Source organism: Balaenoptera physalus, assembly GCF_965194825.1.
Source record: "Balaenoptera physalus genome assembly, chromosome: 11".
Classification (NCBI taxonomy): Eukaryota; Metazoa; Chordata; class Mammalia; order Artiodactyla; family Balaenopteridae; genus Balaenoptera; species Balaenoptera physalus.
The window spans coordinates 5,255,875-5,278,207 of NC_138896.1; the positions used below are offsets into that span (position 1 = coordinate 5,255,875).

At 54.2% G+C, this 22,333-nt stretch overlaps 2 protein-coding genes and 2 long non-coding RNA genes across 7 annotated transcripts in view; 2 read left to right on the forward strand and 2 right to left on the reverse strand.

The window, feature by feature from the left end:
* RREB1 (ras responsive element binding protein 1) overlaps positions 1-1,301 on the forward strand; it is a 175,531-nt gene extending 174,230 nt beyond the window's left edge. Inside the window, exons 13-14 of the mRNA XM_082413272.1 lie at positions 589-725; positions 1,193-1,301. Coding sequence (XP_082269398.1) covers positions 589-713 — 125 coding nt within the window. The 3' untranslated portion in view covers positions 714-725; positions 1,193-1,301. The remainder of the gene's footprint in view (positions 1-588; positions 726-1,192) is intronic.
* A 3,643-nt stretch (positions 1,302-4,944) lies between these two features.
* LOC309637981 lies at positions 4,945-22,298 on the forward strand. Of its 4 annotated transcripts, none has more exons than XR_014250910.1 (4): positions 4,945-5,004; positions 18,269-18,382; positions 18,500-18,663; positions 20,002-22,298. It is a non-coding gene; the product is annotated as an uncharacterized lncRNA (long non-coding RNA). The 4 variants fall into 4 exon arrangements; XR_014250911.1 differs by having other exon boundaries at positions 4,966-5,004; positions 17,665-18,382; XR_014250912.1 differs by lacking the exon at positions 4,945-5,004 and adding an exon at positions 5,011-5,335 and having other exon boundaries at positions 17,665-18,382.
* Positions 9,128-22,333, reverse strand: part of SSR1 (signal sequence receptor subunit 1) — a 30,642-nt gene continuing 17,436 nt past the window's right edge. Inside the window, exon 9 of the mRNA XM_082413410.1 lies at positions 9,128-9,745. Coding sequence (XP_082269536.1) covers positions 9,721-9,745 — 25 coding nt within the window. The 3' untranslated portion in view covers positions 9,128-9,720. The remainder of the gene's footprint in view (positions 9,746-22,333) is intronic.
* LOC309638007 lies at positions 14,699-17,667 on the reverse strand. The gene is made up of 2 exons (XR_014250946.1): positions 17,013-17,667; positions 14,699-16,954 (listed from the first exon to the last, which is right to left on the reverse strand). It is a non-coding gene; the product is annotated as an uncharacterized lncRNA (long non-coding RNA).

A 22,333-nucleotide genomic window follows, 5' to 3' on the forward strand; every position in this document is an offset into this window, starting at 1 on the left:
AGACGCAGGGTGCAGACCCCAGGGAAATGCCCCTCCGCCCACCGATGTCTGCGTGTGTTGGGTACAACCCCTGGGGGCCTGGGTGATGCTGGAAGAAGCATATAGGAGGTGAAAGATGGAATTTATCAAAAGAGTAATAAGCCTGTTACTTAGGAAGAGGAGAGGAAGTTCATCTGCCCTGTCACCTCCCGTGCTTGGGGCTGTCAGCCATCCGGGGCCCCCTGCCCCTGGGGAATGAGCTGCGGGCCCTTCCTCCCAGGCCACCTCACCCCCAGGCGCCCACCTCCGCCCCGGGCTGAGTCTCCCGTGCTGCCGACCCCGGGCAGACGGGGAGGACGCTCAGGCTGGCACCCGCTCGCCCAGGCAGCCGTCCTGGAAGAGGGAGGCCGTGGGCACGTGCAGAGTGCGCGTTCCTGGCAGAGTTTATATTTTGGCTCTGATGGCGAGTTACATGAGGAGCCTTAGCGTCAAGAATGATGGGCGGGGGTGGGGCGGGTTTTCCTTTTTTGTTGTTTTTTAAGATTTTTTTTGATGTGGACGATTTTTAAAGTCTTTATTGAATTTGTTACAATATTGCTTCTGTTTTAGGTTTTGGTCTTTTTGGCCATGAGGCATGTGGGATCTTAGCTCCCCGACCAGGGATCGAACCTGCACCCCCTGCAGTGGAAGGCGACGTCTTAACCGCTGGACCGCCAGGGAAGTCCCAAGAGTGATGCGTTTATTAGGTAAACACGTGGGCTTGGGTTTTCCCTTCTGTTGTTTTTTTTTTTTTTTTTTTTTTTAGTTTAAACAGGGAAAGTTTAATGTAAATAATTATTAATATGCAGAATAGGAGAGTAACTATAAAGATAGATCCGATAAAGTACCCTAGGGCTCAAGCAGAGCACTCAAGGAAGGGCAAATGTAGATGAGTAGATCTTCACCAGACTGGGGTTCAGACCTTGCTGAAGAAAGAATCCCAGTCAAGCACAGGTGACCCCAGAGAACCAAGGGCCATCTCCCCCGAGGCCCTGCCTCACCTTCTGCTTGCTCCTGTTAGAAACCCCCTTCGTGATTTACCATCCCTATTACAAGATGGGGAAATGAAAGGAGTTTATGTTTAAAAATCAGTTTTACTTTTGTAGCTGTCAAAACATGGATAAGGCCTTGAACTGGATGGAGCTTTGGGGGTGTTTTGCTTGTTTCTTCCCAGGATCCAGTTACCCCGACGGGTGCCTTTATTCAACAAGGTGTAGCCTGGGCCGCTGCTGTGCACCTGGCACTGTTCTCAGCATGGAGAACACAGTGAGGAAAAAGACAGAAGACTCCTTTCCCTGCGGAACGAAGGTTGTAACAGTGGGAGACAAACGGACTAGACCAGGAAGATACGGAATCAAGGCAAGTCCAAGGGAAGAGGAGCCACGAGGGGGCGGGCACAGTGACCTGACGGGTCTCAGGACATCCAGCGCTAAGAGAGTCACTCTCGCAGACCTGCTGAGCCGACACCTGCGTGGGAGGGTGTGAGGGTCTGGTCCCCGTCTCAGCGGGAGGGAGGCGGAGCCCAGGCCGGGTGTTGGACTGTGTGGATTCTGGGCCCTTCTGGCGTCTCCTCCCACCAGGCGCTGCTCCAGCCACAGCCTGAGCACAAGCCACCCAGAAATCTTGCTTGAGTTTCTGCACTGGTGCCCGACTCTCAGATTCCAAAGGCTCCTGGAAGCGGCCGAGGAGCGAGAAGGGCCCTCCGGCGCACCGCCCCGCCACCAGCTCCCCGCCCGGGTGCCAGGCCGCCTGGGCCCCCTTTCCACCACCAGCTCCCGGGGAGGCTGGGACCCGGGGAGAGGACCGGGTTTATTTTAAACTTGAAATTGAAGGTTACTCTTTAACAATGACAAAACAGGCCCCTCCAATTCTCGGCTGCCAAATCAGTGTCCTAAATAAGAAACCAGCGGGCACTCCTTTCCCGTTTTGCTTTTCGGGGAAGGAAGCCACAGCCCAAGGAGGGAGGGAGGTACGTACGTGCCCAGCGGCTGGCAGCCTCCACCTCGCCTGCAAGAGTCAGGGAGGCCGGCGAGGCTGCAGCCGCTCCCCAGCCCGCCTTCTTCCAGGCACGGGGGCAGCTCTTTTAAGTAAAAGTTTGGAAAATTTGGGAGCTGCAGGAAAATATGGAGAAAAAAGTTAAAGCGGTCATCTTGCCTCTCAACGCTGTTTTTATTTATTGAATACTGCTGTTTTAGTTGGGCCCGACTTCCATTCCTTCCTCACTCTCAGACATGTTTATATAGCACGTTGCACGTTGCAACTTGTTTTCCCGTGGGTTTTGTCTCTCATCTTCACCCACGTCCAGTGAACTGGGAAGGAAAAAAAATCCTTATCGCCTTGGAGCAGAGACGAGGGTGAAATGACTTGCCCAGGTCAGCTGGCTAATGGGTGGCCTTGTTAGGATGAAATTGCCCACCAGAAAAATGCTAAAACGGAAGGTGGGTGCCGTGGGGGTCTGTAATGCTGTGTGGTGTCCACTGAAGCAGCAGTTACAGAAAACTGGGAGCACCTGCTTCTCAGACGCGGAAGCAGATGCCATGTGGGTGCTGCCCTTGTGGTTCCCAAGGTTACTCAGTGCCTTCCTGACTGTTCCAGCTTCTCTGCTGCAAAGCAAGTGACACCAGAACTCAGGGGCAGGATTCCGTGGGTGGCAGGGCTCTGCAGGGCTGGCTCATCTCTGCTCCACAAGGCGTCTGCCGGGGCAGAACCTCCAAGACGGGAGGCCCTTCAGCTCCTCGGTGTGGACAACCCACGCACTCTAGAGAGAGTTCCTGGGTTGCTCGTTAAACATTCCGGACTTACTGATTCAGGAATTTTTCTCAGGAGGGAATTAGCAAATTCCCAGAGAATTCTGAAGCCCAGGAAGGTTCGAAAACCACTGTTCCAGAAATTACACACAGTCCCGGGCTCCTGCCGGTCGGCTGTGCCGCCAGCTGCCGTCAGGAACACCGAGGCCGTCGTCTGGGCTGGAATAACTCTGAAATCTAGGACATGCGCCAGGACCTTCCTTCCAACACCCCGCCTGCCCTCTTCTCCAGCCCGTGTAGCTACCCACCCACCTGTAGCAGCACAGGGACCCCACCGCAGCCCGGAACCGGGCCCCGGCCCAGGAAGCGAAGCTGCGTGAGTGCTGCATGAGCCCGACCTCAGCCCTGAGTTCTGGGAGCAGGCGCCTCCGCCTGCGTCTCCCTCCTGGACCTCTGGGCCCCCGTCTTCTGATACCTGCTTGTCCCTTCGCCAGAGCTGGCCGGCAATTGCGGGACCTGGAGCAAAACGAAAACGGGGGGGCCCTTGTTCGAAACGCAGGGAAAGCCTTTCTCCTTCCCTCTCTCTCTCTCCTCCCCACCCCCATGGTGTTGCTTGTTTGCTGTTTAAGATCGGCTCCCTCGGGCACGGGGACCCTGGCGGGGGGTAGGTGCGCCCAGGCGCCCGGGGCCTCACCGCAGCCCCTGTGCGGACCGTACGCACACCCCGCGTCCCGACCAGGCCTCCCCCGGGACCAAGGCGCCGCGGTCTCCGGGGGAGGGTGGGAAGCCGGCGGCCACCGGGACGGCGGGAAATGGCTAGAGGCAGGTGGCCCCGGAGCCAGCGCACTGGCCCCAGCGCGTCCTCCAAGTCCCAACGCCTTCGCCGGCAGAACCCAGCTCACGGACAGGATCGTGAGGACGCCGGAGGGGGCCCTGCCCCGGCCCGGCGCCCCTCCCCAGTGCTGCCTAGACCCGCTGCCCTAAAGCGACACCTGCCTAAGCACCCCCCACCCCTCCTCAGGGGCCCAGAACCCAGGGCTGTGTGTCAGCCGACTGGCCGCGGGTCATGTCCCCCAGCCTCAAGCGCCCGCTTATTCCTCCCCGGGCTCTGCGCAGTCGCAGTGGCCGGGGGCTGCCCGCCGTCCTGCCGTGTCCTCCACAGCCCAGCCCCGCCCCTGGTGACAGCCGGGCTCTGCCCCGGGGGGCCTGTGCCCTGTCGCCCGGGACGTCGTCCTCCCAGCTCTGGGCCTCGGGGCCCTACCAGGCAGCAGCAAGGCCGGCGGCCTGGCCCACGTCCTTCTGGAATCTTCCAGATCATTCCCACCTGCTTTCCCTCCCCGCTCACCAGCACCAGGGCCCAGCCCTACGCCCCCTGAGGTTAAGTGCTGACTCTCCAGGGTTTGGATCCTGCCGGAGAAGGTGGGGCTAAAGGTGCCCACATGGTGACCCTGAGTGAAGGGACGAGGGCCCGTCCGTCAGCCTCAGTGGGCGAGGAGAGTGGAAGCAGAGGCAGCGGGGTGGGGGCAGAGGTGGGTGGAGGCGTGGCGTGAACAGGAAAGGAGGGAAGCACCTCATCTTTACTGAAACTGAGCTGCACCCGAGCCAGTTTTTCCTGTTATGTATTGTCTTTTTTTTTTCTTAAGACTAGTTTTAGGTTCACAGCAAAACGGAGAGGAAGGATTTACTCTCTGTCCCCAGCGGCCCCATCCTCACACCCCGGCACGCCGGGGCGGGGGGCGTCTACGACAACGCAAGAGCCTGCACGGGCCCTGTCCCTGTCCCTGTCCCCCGGAGACCGCGGTTGGCACGAGGGCTCGCTCGGTGGCGGATGTCCTGTGGGTTTGGACAGACGTCCACGACGTGGATCCGCCATCACAGCAGGGGACAGACTAGTTTCACTCCCCCCAAGTCCTTGATGCTCCACCTCGTCATCCCCCCTATACCGCTGGGTTTTTTTAAGTTTTTGTTTAATTGGGGGAGAAAGAAAGGAGCCAGAAAAGCGTGCGGATTGGCTTCCAGGAGGTGAGCTTCCCAACGATGTCACGCCGATCTGCAGCCCCGGAGGGAGGCTGGAGGCGGGGAGGGGAGGGGCGGGCGAGGAGGGGAGGGGGACGGGGCGGGGCGAGGAGGGGTGGGCGGGGCGGGGCCGGCGGGGCGGGCACGGGAGGCACGTGGTGGGTGGCTCCTTCCTTCCTTCGCTCAGGCATCACCTGCGGGCGCCCGGGGCCTACGGAGCCAGGTAGGAAACCCCAGGGTGAGGGAGGCGCAGACTCCGCTGCCCCGGGGTCTGGGGGGGCCCGGGGTGGGGGGCGGAGGCGCAGGCCAGTCGCCCTCGGAGGGGACGACGCCGTTGAGTGGCCCGGGCCGGGGCGCTGGCGGGGACAGCGAGAAGCGCACGTGAGCCCGGGGATTAGAGCTGTGGTCGAGAGCGCGGTTCCGGCGTCAGGAGGGGGTCGATGAAGGTCGATTGTCGGATCAGAGCTGGTTCTAGAAACATCCCGCGGCGGAGCGCAGGGCGGAGCGGAGCCGGGAGGCCCAGGGAGGAAATGGCTGCAGTCGTCCGGGCCCAGGTGAGGGGGATGGAGGGGGTGGCCGGGGTGCAGCGGGGCGCGGGCGACGCGGGGGGACGAGGCGCCGGGGTGCGGGTCGGAGCGGCGGACGCGGGCGGCGCTGCCACCAGGGCAGCCGGGGGGCCGGCCAGGAGCTGGTCGCTGGGCCTGGAGGCCGTGGGCTCATCTTGTTCGAGGAGCCTTTGATGGCAAAAAGGGACAAAAGCCAGGTCGGACCGGCTCATGCAGACATGGGACAGTGCTAGTGGCTGCACGGGAGGCCGGGAGGGGGCCTGGCGCTCGGCGGGTGCAGGCATCCCGGGGCCGGTGCTAGAGCCGCCTTCTCCCCGCTCGGCCTCCCCGGCAGCTCACCCTCCTGTTCCCCAGCCCAGCCACTCCGCTGCCCCTTCTCACTGGGGACCCGGGAGTGACCCGTTCTGGCCGGAGCCTCGTGCCCACCTCTGGGTCACATGCTAGTCTTGGAGCAGAGGGCCAGTCGGCTGTCCCTGAACTGCCCGGGTGGAAAGTTCCGCAGAGGAGGACTTGGAGGTGGGGCTGTCGCCAGGAGGAGGGGGAGTTTGCGGGGCCCACTGCGGCGTCCAGTGGGCAGGCATCCAGGTGGGGCGTCTGCAGCTCAGGGGACAGGTGAGGGCTGCCGCCGGATGTGAGCCGGATGTGAGTTGCGTAGGAGCTGAAGCTCTGGGGATCACTGAGGTCATGGGGGTGGGGAGGGGGAGAGAGAGAAGAAAGGGGGTTCCCAGCAGCTTTATGGGGTTACCCCTGGGGCGAAGAAACCACGCTCCCTGTGCCTGCAGAGCCGCCTGTAGCAGCAGGAAGCGGCACCCTCTCTGCCCCTGCAAAAAGGTTAACCTACTTCGCGCTGAAGCCTGGGGGTGGGGGGGGTGGTGGGGGTGTGTGCACACGTGTGTGCGATCAGGCAGGGCTCACAATCACTCATCTCTCGATAGCAAACACCTGTCTCTTCCTCCTTGTGCCCACCGTCGCTCGGGCCCACACACCCGGTGGGGCACCCCTAGTTGGGCACTTGCTTGGTTCTTTTCATATGGTGGAATGTATTTGTCCTTTTTCCCCGTTTCTTTTGTTTAGCTGAGCTGTGTCTCCTCCGCTAGACTGGAGGACGCGCGGGGCAGTTATCCTGTGCCCCCTCCAAACCTCAGCCCGGCGCCTGCACGTTGCAGCAACTCGGGGTGTGCGTTTTGCAGACGGGGACAGAGCCCGGCTGGGTGGGCCCTGCGGGCCGTGTGGTCTGGGCAGCGGGGCGGGGACACAGCTTTGGGTCTCATCCATCAAGCAGGTCAGCGCCAGGACTGGGGCTTCTGCCCAGGCCGCGTGGACATGTGAGTTCTCAGTGAATGAGTCCAGCCACTGGCGGGGGGCAGGGGGCATATGCTGTGGCTCCGACCTTCGCAGGTGCTGCGCGTGTCAGGCGGGGCTTCTCCCTGGGCGGCTCATTACGGTCACCTGGGGACTGTTCCCATCCGGTGATGGGGCCTCACCTGAGGCCCATTAAACGGTCTCTGGGGTGGGGCTCCACGCCGAGGGTTTTTAAAGCTCCCCGGAGCTTCCTACTGTGCAAAAGGCTGGGCCTGCCCAGCCTAGGGTGTCCTGAGGGCGACACAGGGACAGCTGATGGGATTCGGAGCCAGACAGACCTGGGTTCAAATCCCAGCCCCATGGTGACTCAGCTCCTCTGGATTTGATGTCTTTGTCTCCAGAATGGGTGTTAATTGCCCCTTTCCCAGAACGTCAGGTACATACAGAGCTTCAAGTACATCTAAGCCGCCTAAAATAATAGTCCCCAGGCCCCCCTGAGACCTGAGGCCTTCACCGAGTAGACCCTCAGCTTCTGTTCCAGGGACATGTGGGGAGAGGGAGGCCCCTTGAAGGGTGCCATGACCAGGACGGTGGCAGCTGTAGTCACACAGAGCTGGGGACGGAAAAGCCTTCCTTCTCCTTCTGATTATAGAGGAAAGGATTCATAGTCTCCCTGACGTGACCTCTGTGAGTGCTTCCACATGTTACACAAAATTGTCATCTATCATCTATTCGTTTGGAGACTTTCCATTTTCTGAAAGGCAGCGGGGACCCTGAGTCGGGGAGGGGGCATCGCAGCTGGGACTGTTGCTGCCAAGCCTGCGTCGCGTCCCTCCCTCCGCCGGTGGCTTCTCCACCCGAGCGCTGGCCTGGCGTGGCCTGGGCTCCTCAGTGGTCCACGAGGAGCCATCCGAGGGAGGCGGGAGGCGCCAGAGGCCCGGTGCGTGGGTGAGGAAGGCTTGCTGACGAGGGTCCTGCTTTGCCTTTGGAGTCCCAGGGTTGCTGGGCAAGGCCCTCTGCATTATGTCACACTGCGAGGTTGGCGTCGGCTGGGAAGCACTGGGCCCAGGGTTGAATTTTGTGTTGATACCAGAGATAGAGGCTCACCAAAAAGCTGCTTAGAAATCTAAAAATTTCTAGAGTTTGGAGGCTGCAAATGTTACATGTTTATCTGAAGATAAAGCTAACTGGACCGCGAGGTAAGGAAGGGCAGCTTCAACTTGAGAGATGGTACTTAGACGATCAAAGCCCTTAACCACGTATATGATCAAGGTCATAGCTAAGGAAATACTGCCTGTTATGGGCTGAATTGTGTCCCCCCAGATTCAACCCCCAGCACCTCGGAATGTGACTGTATTTGGAGAGAGGCCTTTCAAAGGGTGATTAAGTTAGGGTGACCCTAATCCGATCTGACTGGTCTTATAAGAAGGGGGAGTTTGGACCCAGACACCAGGGATGTGTGTGCACGGTCCATGTGAGGACACGGGGAGAAGATGCCCATCTACACGCCAAGGAGGGGGAGGCCTCAGGAGGAACCAACCCTGCCGACGCCTGGATCTCAGACCTCCAGCCTGCCCGGCCGGGACCCCTGGGCAGCGTGGCTCGGGTGCCTCACGTTCAGATCCGGGAGCGCCAGGCATTTCGTGATTGTATTAAGCACCACGCTCCTGGGCCTGAAACCTAGGATGGGTGTGGAGAGAAGGAAGGTGCATCTGGTCAGATCTGAGTGCCCCAAAGATCACGACCGTCTGTCCCCCAGGGCCTGAGAAGAGCCGTGGGGCTTCCTTCGCTCTGGCTGGAATCTTCCAAACCTCAGATCGGCGCCTCCTCAGAGGTGCCTGTGTCCCAGCTGCAGCCTCACTCACCGGGGAGCTCATCAAACACCTAGAATCCAGGGCGGAGGCGCGGGGTGGGAGAGAGTTAGCAGCCCCTCAGGGGGCCGACGTGCTCTGAAGTGTCTCTTGGCTCGGGAATGACCCCGATGCACCCACCCCCTGAAAAGCGCTGCCTGGCCCCCTGTCACCCCTCAGCGAGTCTCAAACTTCGAATCCACCTGTAGAGTTTGTTTGAAACTGCAGATTCCTAGGCCAGCTCCCCGAGACTCCGCTGTAGGTCTGGAGGATGTTCCAGGTGATTCCACACGTGGGGTTCACGGGCCAGCCCTGAGACGCGCTTCCCCCGCGCGAGTGTGTCTCTGCACCTGTGTCCATATCACCCACCAGCCGGATCCCCTTCCTCGCCATCTCTTCTGTTCCTCAGCTCCTGCCTCCCCCCCTGCTCTGCACTTGCAGGCTCAGCTCAGAGCACCTCCCCCGACAATCCGACGCCTCTCGTGCCCCCCTCCCAGCCCGCCCCCGGCCCGGCCCGCCCTTGCCGCACAGTTACGGCCTGGCCGGTGCAAAGACAGGGACCAGGGACGGTCCTGTGCATCCCTGACCCCCGGGGCCTGGCACTCAGCAAGAGGTGGACGCATGGCGGTAGCTTTTCGGTTCAATTTATTTCCATCCAATTCGATTCAGTGCAGTTCAACTCAATTCAGGTCAGCATAATAAGAGCCTGTCGTGAGCCCAGCACACAGACGCGGGCCTCCGCCCGGGGGAAGGGCCCGTCACCTGGACGCGTGCCCCACGAAGCATCCCTCACCGCGGCACCAAGCCCTCCCTGCCCGGCTCGTCTCTGAACATCCGCTACGTCGACACCGGCAGCCGCTAAGGTGTGTGTTCCAGCCTCCACGTCGCGGGCTGGCATCCCGCCCAGGTCGCCGTCCCCGTGACGGGGAAGCACAGGCCAGACGGAGCAGCCGGCGGAGTGGGGCCCCGGGTCCACGCGTCCTCCCGCGGGCGGAGGACGACATCGCACAGCAGCTGCGCCACGGAGGCCGCTGAGCCCTGCCACGCAGCCAGCGCGGCGCTGGCGCCTCCGCAGAGCCCGCCGAGGGTCCAGCCGAGGGGCCGGCGCCGTCCCGAGGTTCACGAGGAGGGAGGCCGGCGTCCTTCTGCAGCAAGCAGCCTTGGTGGCGGGGCCCGGCCCGCGTGGCGAGGGATGGCGGCGCTGCGGGAGGGCCGGTGACATCAGTGCGCCTCCCCCCTCCTGCGTCTGAAACAACAAAGGGAGACGGTCAGCTCCTGGGCGGCCTCCCTGCGGGGTCGGGGCGCGGGTGGCCGACGAGGCCGGGGCCCGATGACGCTTCGTGCTGCTCTTTCGGGTCCAGATGCGTCTCAAGACAAAAGCCCCGGGGAATCCCCTTCCTCCCACCCCGCCCGCCATGAAGAAACAAATGGAAAAGTCTCGGATTGGGGGCCAGTTTCTAAAATGAGTCTATTCTGCGACTCCCAGAAGAAATCTTTATTGGGATTCAGTCAGACTTTCATGCTCTGAGTGAGAATCTGGCATGAAAAGAAGCCCAAAGCGTAGCCACGCGCCAGGCGTAAAGCGAAAACCCACCCAGGCGCGTCCGGAGAGACTTGGAGGGCTCGGCTCTGCAACTAGAGCGGCGCCCAGAGTCTCACTCATTCTTGCATTCACTCAGCAGACGTTTGTCGAACGCCCGCTCGGTGCCGGGTCTGGACTGGGGCCTGCGGGAGGGCAGGGCGGCCTGGGCCCCCCTGAGGCCGGTGCCCGGGGCGTGGCGGGCCAGGCCGCTGACTTAAGCCCGGCGCCGGGCGTGCGGGGCCTAAGGAAGCTTCCCTCGAGGAGGAGGAGCCGGGAGACCGCGCAGGGCCCCACCTCTGCCCGCGGTCCGCGCCCACGTCACAGGGACCGACAGGAAGGGCCGGGCGACCTGAGCCCCGTCACGAGTGCGCAGCACACAAGGCCCGGCCGGGGACACGCGGAGCTACCGGCCCGCCCTCCCTCAAGGCGCCCGTGTCCCGAAAGGCCGCGGAATCGTCCCAGACCCAAGGGGCCCACGGACACGTGACAAGTGCACGGACGGCGTGAACCCGGACCGGCCCCCGAAGCAGGAGGACGGGCCGGGGGCGGTGCTGGGCCAGGTGGCGAGCGCTGGCCGTGGCCTGTGGCCTGGCGGTCACTGCACCGGTGTGGCACGTGCCATGGTCAGAGCGCGTGCCCGTTCCCGGGAGGGGTCAGGGACGGTGCGGGTCTCGTGCAGGTCTGTCTGTAGCGAAGGTCAGCAGTTAAGGATCTGGGTGAAGGCGGAGGGTGTGGGAATTCCTTTGCAGTGTTTCGCAGCTTTTCTCCAAGTTCCAAACTGTATGAAAATTAAAGGCTGCTCCCAGACTCGGTGCCGGCCGGGCGGGTGAGGGCAGGGCACCAGCGCCGCGTGTAGGCGGAGGGCGCGGAGGGCGGGCGTGCGAGGCTGGGGGCGGAGCGGGCTTGGGTTCAGAGGTCGCACGGAGACAGCAACAGAGGTTTGGGTCCGGCTCCTGCGGGCCGTGGGAGGGACCGGGCCGTCGCCGAGGGTCCCGGTGGCGCCTCGTGGCCAGGGTTGGGGGGACCGGACCGGCGGTGGCACCGCAGGCACGGCCACCACGTGGGCGCCGCGTGTGTCCCCTGCTCACCGGCCGCGGGGAGCCCACTCACTGGGGACCAGGGCCGCGTCCCAGGGAGTGTTAGTAGGTGACGTGCAGGGGGACCCGTCACGTCAGAAGGGGCTTTCCTGTGGCGGTGACGGCGCCACGGAGTCAGGACATCCCGAAGGAGGTGGTTCAGGGAAGGAGCCCCCCGCCCCACGTTGAGCTTGAGGTGTCTGTGGGACACGGGGGTTTGGCGGGGCGGGTCCGGGGTCCGGGTGCGGGGCAGAACAGCCTGTGTCAGCTCCCGGGGGGCCTCGCCACCTCTCAGGAGCCGGGTGGCCGCGGGCAAGTAGCTCTGTCCATGGACACCTTGGTCTACATCCCTCAGCAGTAACTGGTGCTACTAGATCCTCCTCAGACGGGGCTGGGGGCCCCAAGCATTGAGAGTCAACACGAGGGAGACGCTTAGAAGAGGCCCCGGGTCAGAGGAAGCGCTCACCACCTCCCCGGCGGCCACCACCATCCTCAGCTGGCCTCAGGCATCCAACATGAGGAGAGAAGACAACGGCGGGGGGCAGTGAAGCAGCCCCATTTCTGTACAAGGACAGGGGGGCCACTCAGGTCCAGGCTGACACCACTGGCTGCGGCATGTGCACTGTCCTGCCACAAGCTAGTCCAGGGCTTCCCGAGGGCAAGCAGGGCAGGCTGGCTCGCTGCTCTGCAGCCAGCAGGACCGCCAGGCGAGACCCAGACTCTCCTGGCGAATGTTCTGCAGTGCAGTTGTGGGAGCACTGGTGGCGGGCATTAAAATGCAGATTCCTGGGCGGAATTCGGCAGCTCTGGCCACGGCGCCCTAGGCAAACCTCCACTCCTCCACCCCCAATCTTACGGGCAGCAAGGTTGGTGAATGCCGCCTAGGAGCAAGAAATAGTTGTTGAAGTGATTCGTTTGGAGGGAGAAGGAATGGCAATTATTTTCATCCTTTATCTCAAGCAATCATTTTGGACCCTTTAATTTCCATTATTCAATAAAATAGGTAAAGATTTAAGTGGGCAGACAATTCCCATCATTTTAATAAAGGTGCTGTTTCCTTGGGAAAAAATGAGGTTGAGGTAGTTATTATTACTTTTTACTTGAGCCTGGATAAAAGATTTTTGACAAAGGAAGGCGTGATAGAGGTCTTCACACACACAAAAGACCGTTGTAAGGGAGAGAAAGCAGATTTTTTAAAGATGAGCTGGAGGGCAGAACTAGGACACAGACCACAGGGTAGCTGATCTGGGCTCCAGCAAGAACTGTCTACTAGCTGAGCTGTCCAAAGATGGGATAGGCCACCTGGCCAGGTGGCCAGAAAGCTGGCCTAGATGACTCTGTGGATTCTTTCCAGCTCTAATATTATATGAGGCTCTATTAAGTACAGAAAAAAATATAAGGACCACACCTTTTAAACAGAATTTCACCATTCTAGGGAAAAAAAGTTGATGATGATGGTTTTCAGTTGGCTGACAAATGAACATTGTTTATGGAATGAGGAAAAAATACATTCCTGGTAGTGAAAATGAGGTTACTCTGGGCCAGGCACTGGGATGGCTTGCTTTGCTTTTCTCATGCAGTATCTTTAACAAATCCAACCAAACACTTGGCGTATAGTGAGGGCTTTACATTGATTGAACGTTAATAACTAACAATTTTAGTTACGATTATCCCCATTCTAGGGAAGAAGACACAGGTGGGACCGATTAGGTGACTTGTGTAAGATTGCTAAGTGGGTGACTCTGGATTCAGACAAGGGCTGTTAACCGTCATACCCATGTCCAATGAGAGAAAGTATTTCACGAGTGCATCCGAAGTAAACACGTGTGTGTGGACGTGGTGCAGGCAGAGCAGACGGGCAGTGGCTTTGTCTGAGACCAAGTTTCTCTTGGGAGACAAGGCTCCAGAGAGCACGTGCTGTGTGTGTTTGGCCAGCTTTCCAGGTGACATGATCACTCAATCCAAGTCACTTCATTGACGTCTTAGCAAAAGCAGTTATTTTCACTTTAGTCCCGTGTTTGGTCTGGGGTGGAGGTGGAGCACAGGATGCCCAGGCCGGTGGGTTGCAGTGTTTGGAGCAGGTGGCTTGCTTTAGGGGAGGACAACTCCTAACAGTCTTTCTGGCGATGCCTTGGGGAGGCCCTGGGAATGAACCGTCATGGCTGTACCACCCGTGAGCAGCAGGGGGCAGCAGAACACACCCGCGCAGACGGGTTTCAGGGGGCCTGGGAGTCAGGGTTCTGCTTTAAAATGTTTCCCTGTCATTTGGAGGATTCTTGCAGAGAAGGAATACTACTGATTTAAAGTTATGATGCAGGTAATGAACTATTCCCTTGTAAGAAAATTAGCAACTTTTTTTTAAGTCTTAATGACACAGCTAGCCTCCTGACTTGAAACTTTCCTTTTGGAGCTGTCACCTCTGATACCTTATCTCATTGTCTCAACTTGATACAATTTGCCAAACTTGGATTATACGTTTAACGAAAACTATTTAAGTTTACAATTCACTCACGATTTGGGAACTTGCTTGATTGTGTGAAGCTCGGCTGTGACACCCTATTGTTTCACTTCCTTTTCTGGAACTCACCCACGGGATTTCACTTGAGCCACCTTCCCGGCAACTCCTGGGCACTCGCTTGCCAGTTTCCTTGGCTCTGTTTGGTAAATGCCTCCTGGTGGAGCTGCAGCCCCCGTCCCTCCCTAGAATCCTCACTGCGCAGATGAGGCCGGCAAGTCGACCTCTTTTCTGCTGGGTTTTCAGTGAATGGGGACCGTGCGGCCACCGGGAGAACCTCCGTATTACGAGGGAGGCAACAGAATTCTGTGAAGGCTCTGGACACAGACGAGCCCGCGTTCCAGTCTCAGCTTTGCCACTTCACAGTCGACCGCGTCTTAGTACGTCACTGGTCTTGTACATTCAGTTTCCTCATCTGCAAGACGGGGGTGTTACCTACTTCACTGCAGGGCTGTGAGGTTAACTCGTATTTATTAAACACCTACCACATGCCAGGTACCGTTCCAAGACTTGGGGACTCGGTAACTGGAAACTCTTGCTGTCACGAAGCTTAAAATTCGAAAAGGGGGTGACGGGCAGCGGAAGGGCCAGGGAGCGGTGAGGGACGAGGCCGACACCCAGGGTGGCGCGAGGCGTCGGGAGGGCAGGCGCCCTGGACGAGGGAAGGCTGCGGGGGGCGCCGATGCAGGGGGGCGTCTGGGCAGAGGGAGTCACTGCCACGGCGTGGGGTGGGGCCGTGTGGGCACCAGGGCTGGGAGGGCCGGCAGTGCCAAGCACGGGCTGGCACAGGCCCAGATGGGGATGCAGGTGGTTTATTAATGTGAAGGCGTAACAGATGAGAAGCAAGCCTGGGTGCCGTCCAAGGAAAACTCTTTTGAGGATTTTCTACCAATCCATCTTGATTTTCTCTGAGCATGTAAAGCGACAGAAACATCTAAGTTTTCGAATGGGCTCACTTTCTTTCTGGGCTACAGCCAAGCTGCCTACAACCATTGCGATTATTATACTCATCGTAGGAGGCTCAAATAAATTTAACACTTATATTTATTTCTTCCATTCTAAAATATAAGCACATTACAAGCACTTTGAAAAGGAAAATAAATCCACCACTCTACCACAAAAACTGCTTTAGCATTTTGTGTATTTCTTTTCAGACTTTGGACTAATCTGAAATTTACTTAATACTGAGCGTTTCAAGCATTGTAGAGAAGAAATTAAAATGCTGGTTCTTACTGCCCTAATATTTTTTGATTCATTTCCTTTCAGCAGAAAAGACTAAAAATATTACATAGTTACAAAGACTAAATCGGCAGAGTATGCACAGCTTCTAATCAAAAGTTGCTTTTTCTATGAAGAACACATTAATTCAGCTCTACCACTTACAACAAAATCATGAAAAGAAGGAAATTCTCGGTACTGACTCAGTGATATACTGATGAAGTTAAACCAAAGAGGCATCTCTGCTTACTTAAAAACGTTTAAACGGTCAGCGTATGTAGTCTCTAATTACTGGGAACCGAAACTTAATACGCGCACACACGTACATACGTACGCGTGTGTGTGTGTCGGGGGGAGGTGTCTTATGACCATCATTTGAAAAGTCAAAGAGCTCACAGCCAAACAGCACATGTAAAGCTCATCTTAAGTCTTCTGCATTCTAAAACAAAACTTGTCACTTGAAATGTCTAAATTCTGTATGTTGAAAATATGTAAAGCTTTTTACAAATTCCAGAGAGAAATTAAGATCAAGGTCATAGCTTCCTTTCTTTGCTTAATATTTTAGATGCACTTTGTGCTCAAAGATGAAGACCTAGCAGTAAAACGCACTGGCACGTTACAAATCATTCTGTATTGAATGCAAATCCTTTCAAGATCAGCTTTAATTAGTGATATGCAAATAAAGAGATGCATTTGAAGATGAGTTTAGGCAGTAGGTTGGACCAATGGAAATAACCAAGAAAAAAGGGTGTTCTTGGGTTTACCAAACTGGAAAATCTGTGATTTCCAAATACTCACTGAGCAGGAACTTTTCTCAAATGTTTCATTAACTAGTCAGTCCTAAAGGTGGCCAGATAACTTTCTCACAGTCACCAGATAAAACCCACACTGCAGAAGAACGTTTTGTCATAAATAGCCTGATTAAAATACACTGCCCACTAGAATTAAAATAGCAGACACCCAAGACCTCTTGCAGTGAAGTAGGAAATGTAAAAAAAAGTATTTTGAACCAGAGGTATTTTTGCCTATACTGAATAGATTCGGATTTCTTTAAAGTTCTTAAGTTGTTAAGATTTTGAAATGGAGAGAACTGAAATCTAATTTAATTCATAGCAGAGGTAAATTAGTAAGAATGTATTAAATATTTAAGGGCAAATCACTGTACCTGGGCCTCTTTAAGATTTAATGTTGGATAAACAGGAGTCATGTTACTGAAGAAGGACAGAGATTTATGGAGGGAAATAAACATCGGTGACTTGTTGGTTTGGGGTTACAGTAAAACATTTAAGTGAAAGTGAATCACGGGCAGCTAGAAGGGCAGGGGGAATCCAAGGGCCGGCGTCCAGGGGCTAGACGCACAGGTCAAGGCCGGGGACGAGGGAGCGGAGATCCCAGGAGAGGTCTTTGGGGCAGAAGCTGGGCTGAAAAGAAGAAGACTGAAGGCCCAGTGAAGAAGGGGAAGCCCGAAGCCCAGGAGGACCGGAACCGGAACAGCCAGAGGGGCAAGAGAACATGCCAGACTGAGGACGAGAAGGTTTCCGCCCAGGGGCACGGGAGGACAGAAGCCGGGACGGGGAGGACGGGGGGACGGAGGCCAGGCCCGGAGAGAAGTCTCCCGAGGATCTGGAGACGGGACTTGGTGCCAGGAACGGAGGCGCCCGGGGCAGGCGGCGGCGGGCGCGGGCAAGCCCTCGAGGCACAGACACGGCGGGGCGGCCACGGCCTCTCGCCGCTGGTCCCTGAAAGGAGAGTCTTCAGGCGCCAGCAGGTGTGCTGTCCAGGAGGAATGCGACGAAGGCAGGTCCCCCACGGGAGCCACCCTCGCGCCACCGTGCGCCCTGCAGCTTCGGGACGGCAGCCTCAGCCGCTCCGGGTCGCGCTTCCACTCCGTGGGGACAGAGGCCACCCCTCGCAGGGGCACATTTTGAAAACACGCAGCGGTATTTTAACTGTGAGACGGTCACTCGGTCGTGAACAGGATGAGAAAGTCACGCAAGACCGGAAAGTACTGCAAGTCTGACACTCAAGTGCCCGGCGCCGCAGGGGCCCCAGGCCTGCTGCCCGCTCCCGGGGGCGCCGAGGACCCCGCCCCGCGGGCGATGGCGGTGCGTCCCTGGGAGACCGGAGCCGGCGGCCGGGCGTTCACGTACACTCGACAGGTACCCTGACTTAAGGCACAGAAGGGGCCTACCTCGGAGAGAAACTGCCAAGCAAGTCCTGCGTGGCGCGACCAGAACGCGGTAAGGCGTCTCGCGCGCCAGCCGCACGCAGCGCAGCGCATCGCAGGCGTCGGGCCGGAGCCGGCGTGCGGGGCGGATTAGCGAGGCGGCGTGCGGGGCCGCGGCGACCTGACGCGCATCTGCGCCCCCCGAACGCTGCTCCCGACCAACTCGTTTCTCACGCTCCTCTCTAACGTGCTTTTAGAGCTTGAGCACCTGTTTTGACAAATGTGATTCAGATGGATGATGGGACCAATGGATTTCTGAAAAAACGTTAAGGCCGATGATCTTTGGGTGGCTCGGTCTGAGGCTGTAAGAAATTCTGAGAGGCGTTTCAGAAATGTTTTTTGAACGGCGGGCGATGGCATCACTGGAACGTGTGCCGCCTCCCCAAGTGTTCCGAGAGCTGCGTGTGCAGGCTCTAACACCCCGGGCAGCCCCGGAACGCTGGTTCGTTAGTAGACCCATTATTAGAGCTGGCCCCCTTGCATGTCCATCTTAAGGCGTTTACTCTTTCATTAAAAACGAACACTGTTTCACTTTTCTATTCAGTAGAGTTTAACCATCACTCCACAACGAAGCCCAAAAAGCACTACCCGCACCTGCGTCGCACGCGCTTCACGGGCTGTTCCTGCAACACGGCGTTTGTGGCAGCACTCACCCACGTGCCGGGCCGTGTCCTCGGCACCTCATAACCCCGGGGGTCAGGCACCCCAGGCTGAAGCCCAGTGCCTCCAACTCAGAAGAGCGAGCCGGGATTTGAACCCAAGCAGACCGATGCGAGTCCATTCTATACCTCAGTCCTCTTTCTTTTTGCTAAAGTAAACTAGATTTAAGGAGAAAAAAATCACTTGACGTTGTATTAGGCAAAGGTACGAATCAAACTGGGACTTCCAGGTATTTCTCAATGTAGAAAACACACCGAGACGCCAGAGGTGAGCTGCCTTCTCACCGTCACCACTGGTTCCTGGCCAGGGCAGACTGCCCTAATCCCCAGGCCGGCACACCACGCGGCCCCACCTCTCTCTGTTCAACCTCACAGAACTGCCAACAATAGATACTGGGTTATGATAAGCAGGACTCCTGAACACAGCCCTCTGGAAGACGGCCAGTAAACACTGGCCCACGTTTCCTTGTCTTCTTCAAACCCTTGTGTTAGGTTTCCACGTGAGGGCTGTGAACTAGAAGCCGGGACAAAAGGCCAGCAAGACACAAAGATCATGGCCCAGCAGACAGGCCAATGAGACAGGATGAGGTGATCAGTCATTCACAGGTACCGTAACAGAAAGATACGTGAGGGGCGGCAGGGGATCAAGAAGGGCCTAGCCAAGTCATCTTCAGCTGTGGTTTCTGAACTTTAAATAAGGGCTGTCCTTCCTGTGTTCTCCAGGTGATGCTAGGTTTCCTTTTTAATGCTCCATTGTGCCCTACTGAGGGAAACCGCTGTCTGAACAGGAAGACACACGACAGATGCCTAACCCGCTTCCCAGCTCCATCCCCGTGTGTGTGTAGCCCAAGAACAGGGAGATCATCACTCTCACCTCTAACACGAAGGTGAGTCTTTCAGTCCTTGAAAATTCAAACTAGAAAACCCACCTTGAAGAAAATGTTTTTAACCATGATTTTGAAATAACCATGAGGTTATTTGAACTTGCTAGTCGCTGGCTTCTAGAAAACCAAGTATTTGTTTAAGCTGCCCGAATGCTTGGTTTTATAAAGTCTCCATCTTAAACCTGGTACAGGGAAGAGAATATATAAGATCCAGAGTAAGACGGGTCTGAATCCAGAGTCAGTACGAAACCTCGCACGAGCTTCTTAAACTCGGAGGTTTCGGTTTTTCCCATGTGTATAAAATGAACAGTTATCACCTTCTTTCAGTGGGTTGTTGTGAAGGTTTATGAGATGATAAATGGAAAGGCCCAACGGAACACAGTACATGGCTGATGTTTAATAAATGAGCTCCTTTCCTACTGCCTTAAAAGAAAAAAAAAGCAGCTAAATGGTACCCAAACCCTAATCATATTCCTATATGATTCCAAAATCTAAAAGAAAAAAAAACTCTAAAACTTCAGATTATGTAATTAACTACTGTGTAAGTCCAGCCTTTTGTGGAAATGGAAAAGGAGTAAGAGTCCTGAAGAAATTATTTAGATGTTCACAAGTCAGTCCCCAAGTTTTGTCCTTCCCTCCTGTTCTCTTCTAAGGATGATGATCTTACGAATACAGATCAACATTCCATTCACTTGAATAACGAGGGTCTTATGTGTCAAGTTGCTCTTCACTAAGCTGGAGATACTAGTTCAAAGAAAAGTAAGATTTTATTTAATAAAATTAGAGCAAATTTATTCATTTTACAGCTATAAATGATGCCGTCCAAAACTGTGGTAAATTACTTCAAGTGTATCTGGAAATGTCTTTAAACGCAAGGGTGTAATTTATCAAAATCTTGCAGAAATGATGTGTATTGCGCCAAGTTCATTGGTTAAAAAAAAAAAAAAAGTTATTTAAATGCTCTAGCCAAATAAATTTTCCTTCATACCAAGGGTATGGATATCATTGTACCACAAAAGATGAATGCTATATAAGAGCCTCACATACTGTTACATTTATCTACTCCTGTACCTCCAAAATAGCACCAGTCATTAAGGAAAGGCTTCAATATCACATCACCACCGTTTGCTTCTTCCCAACAGAGCCAAAACACAATTCCAGGCTCATGAACTGCAAATACACCTTTAGGGCAGGGCAGTGGCTTTTTAAATTTTTTTTTTTAAGATGTAAATTTGCCTTTTCCTCCTATCAAAGTCACTATTTTCTGAAGCTTATTTAAAATGAAAAACTTCACTGGAGTCAAGTCAATGATCCTTTCCCTCTGATTTCTCTTTTCCTTAGGCTTCTACCTTGGAGGTACCATTTCCCTCTTCAAGGGGGCAGGAACAGTCTTACAAGTCACTTACTATGTAAGACCATGAAATGAATGATGCAGCTGTACAACCAAGGTGAGATCCATGCTTTATGAACACATTATTCTCACACGTCCCAGTGACAGGCTTAATACACAAGATTCTCAGTTCATTTTACAGACTCTGGAACCAAGTTGTTCAAAAGATGAATTCTGAAACCATGGTTGGTGTAGCAAATTAATATATCAAAACAAACAAAAACTTCAAATATTTACATTTAAAAAAGACATTTAAAAAACAGGCTACTTATTAAGTAAGTGTGCTTGAACAAACCATGTGTGGAATTGAATTCCATTCATTATGGAGTTAGTTTCTGTTAAACACTGACACTACAGAGACCCCTGGCATCTGAGGACTTAAAAATTTAAGTGTTCCCAATCTATGCTAAAAAATAAAATATGACATAATTTCCGTGCGCTAATTTGAACCTCAGATATGGAAGGTCTAATACATATAAGGCAGATTACTCAGGAGTCAGAAGGCCTGGCACTTGTAACTCAGCGTGGCTTTGCCATTGCCTAAGTATCACCAGGAATTCAATAAAATGCTCTGTAGAGGTCATTTAAATTTTTTGATTACACCTTACTTCATTATGTCCTAATAATTTCACAAATTTGGACATTCACAAAAATGTTTTGAAATATATCAATATTCCTTGAGAAGGTGGAGGGTCTCCTATATTACATCAAATAAAAACCATGCGGTTTCTTAGAGCTCACAGAGCTTTCCAAACTAAACTACTGATCATACAGCCCAATTAAAAACTCAAACACTTTATATTACAGGTATAGAAAGTTTATAGCTCAGCACTGCCAATATAGTTAATTTGACACCTTAGCCCTACTTGCAAAGCGTTAACAGCTTTACAGTAACTTGTTTTATCGTCATTGTCTTTGGCTCAGATGTTTAAGGACTTAAGCAACTTGGAAAGGTTTTTCATTTGTGTTGTTTCGTTGTTTTTTTGTGTGGGCACGGGTGCAGGTGGGGATTATAGTAAAGAGGGGTCAGTTCATTATAATGAAGACAGATCAGGAATTAAACAAACAGCTACTAAAATTTCACTTACCATTTCCTTACAAAATTACGTGGGAGAATATGACTTGAAGACAGAGGGAAAAGCCTCGGATGTGTTCATACTGTTTTACTCTGCTGCTTATCCAGCCTGACAATAACGCCAAACTTAATTTACTACCTAGGGCAAGGGCAACTAAGAGGGATTTTATGAAGCCCAATTAATTTTGGTTCTGATACCTTAAGTGCTTAAAATTTTGGAGTTCTTCAGATTAACTTGGAAAAAAAAAAATCAACAACCAAAATACCCCAAAGAAAGATTAGATAAAAAACAATTGGTTAACCATTAAAAATTATCTAACAACTCTTTAACAGGTTAGGATTAGTTGGAATTTTGCTTAGTCTGTAGACCAAGGCAACTTTTCTTAAGCAAGATGCTTCTAGTAAGGAGAGGAAAATGCTCTCTTAAAAAAACAAAACAGAGTGGTGTAAAAATCATCCCAGAGCTATCTCTTGGGTCAGAAATAGAACAGTGGACAACTCAGTTTCCACATATGTACCTTTTTTCTTTTAAAAAAAGAGAGTGAAGTTGGTTTTATGTATCAAAACCAGAATTTTCATGTTTCACAATTTTGGTGCTAGAGATCCCCAAATTCCTTGAACTTATTTGGGAAGGTTTCGGAAGGTGCGCATTATAGTAAACAGCAGCAAAATACCAAAACAGTTCTACTGCTAAAAAGCAGCTACGCCTGCTCGTGCCTTTAGAATACTAGTTGTAAAAGAGCAACAACATATAAATTTGTGCCATCAAGCGGGATTTGCCCTATTCTAAAGAAGAAATGTTGTTTTCTTTAAAAACAGTCCAAGGCAGGACATCTACAGTCACACCGGGCAAATGCTGAGTTTTGGGGGAAAATGTCAGAAAATGTCCAAAAGGAAGAGACAATAGCATTATATTTAGTATTCTAAAGGCATGCTTCAGATAGTTCAACAGTGATTCTGGTAAGACCAACTGCTCACATACATACACACACACACTCACATAGATTTTAATGGTTTTAAAAAAACCAAATTTGTTACTTTAGAAAAATAAATGCAGTGCATTTTCAGCAACGTTATCGCCACAGACTCTGATTGCTCAGTCCACACATTAAGTAGTAGTTGCCTTCTATGGTGATATGGCTTCTCTGCACTAATTCCCGTCAGGCCGAAAAACATTAGGGCGGGTTAAGTAAAGACCGAATTGTTGC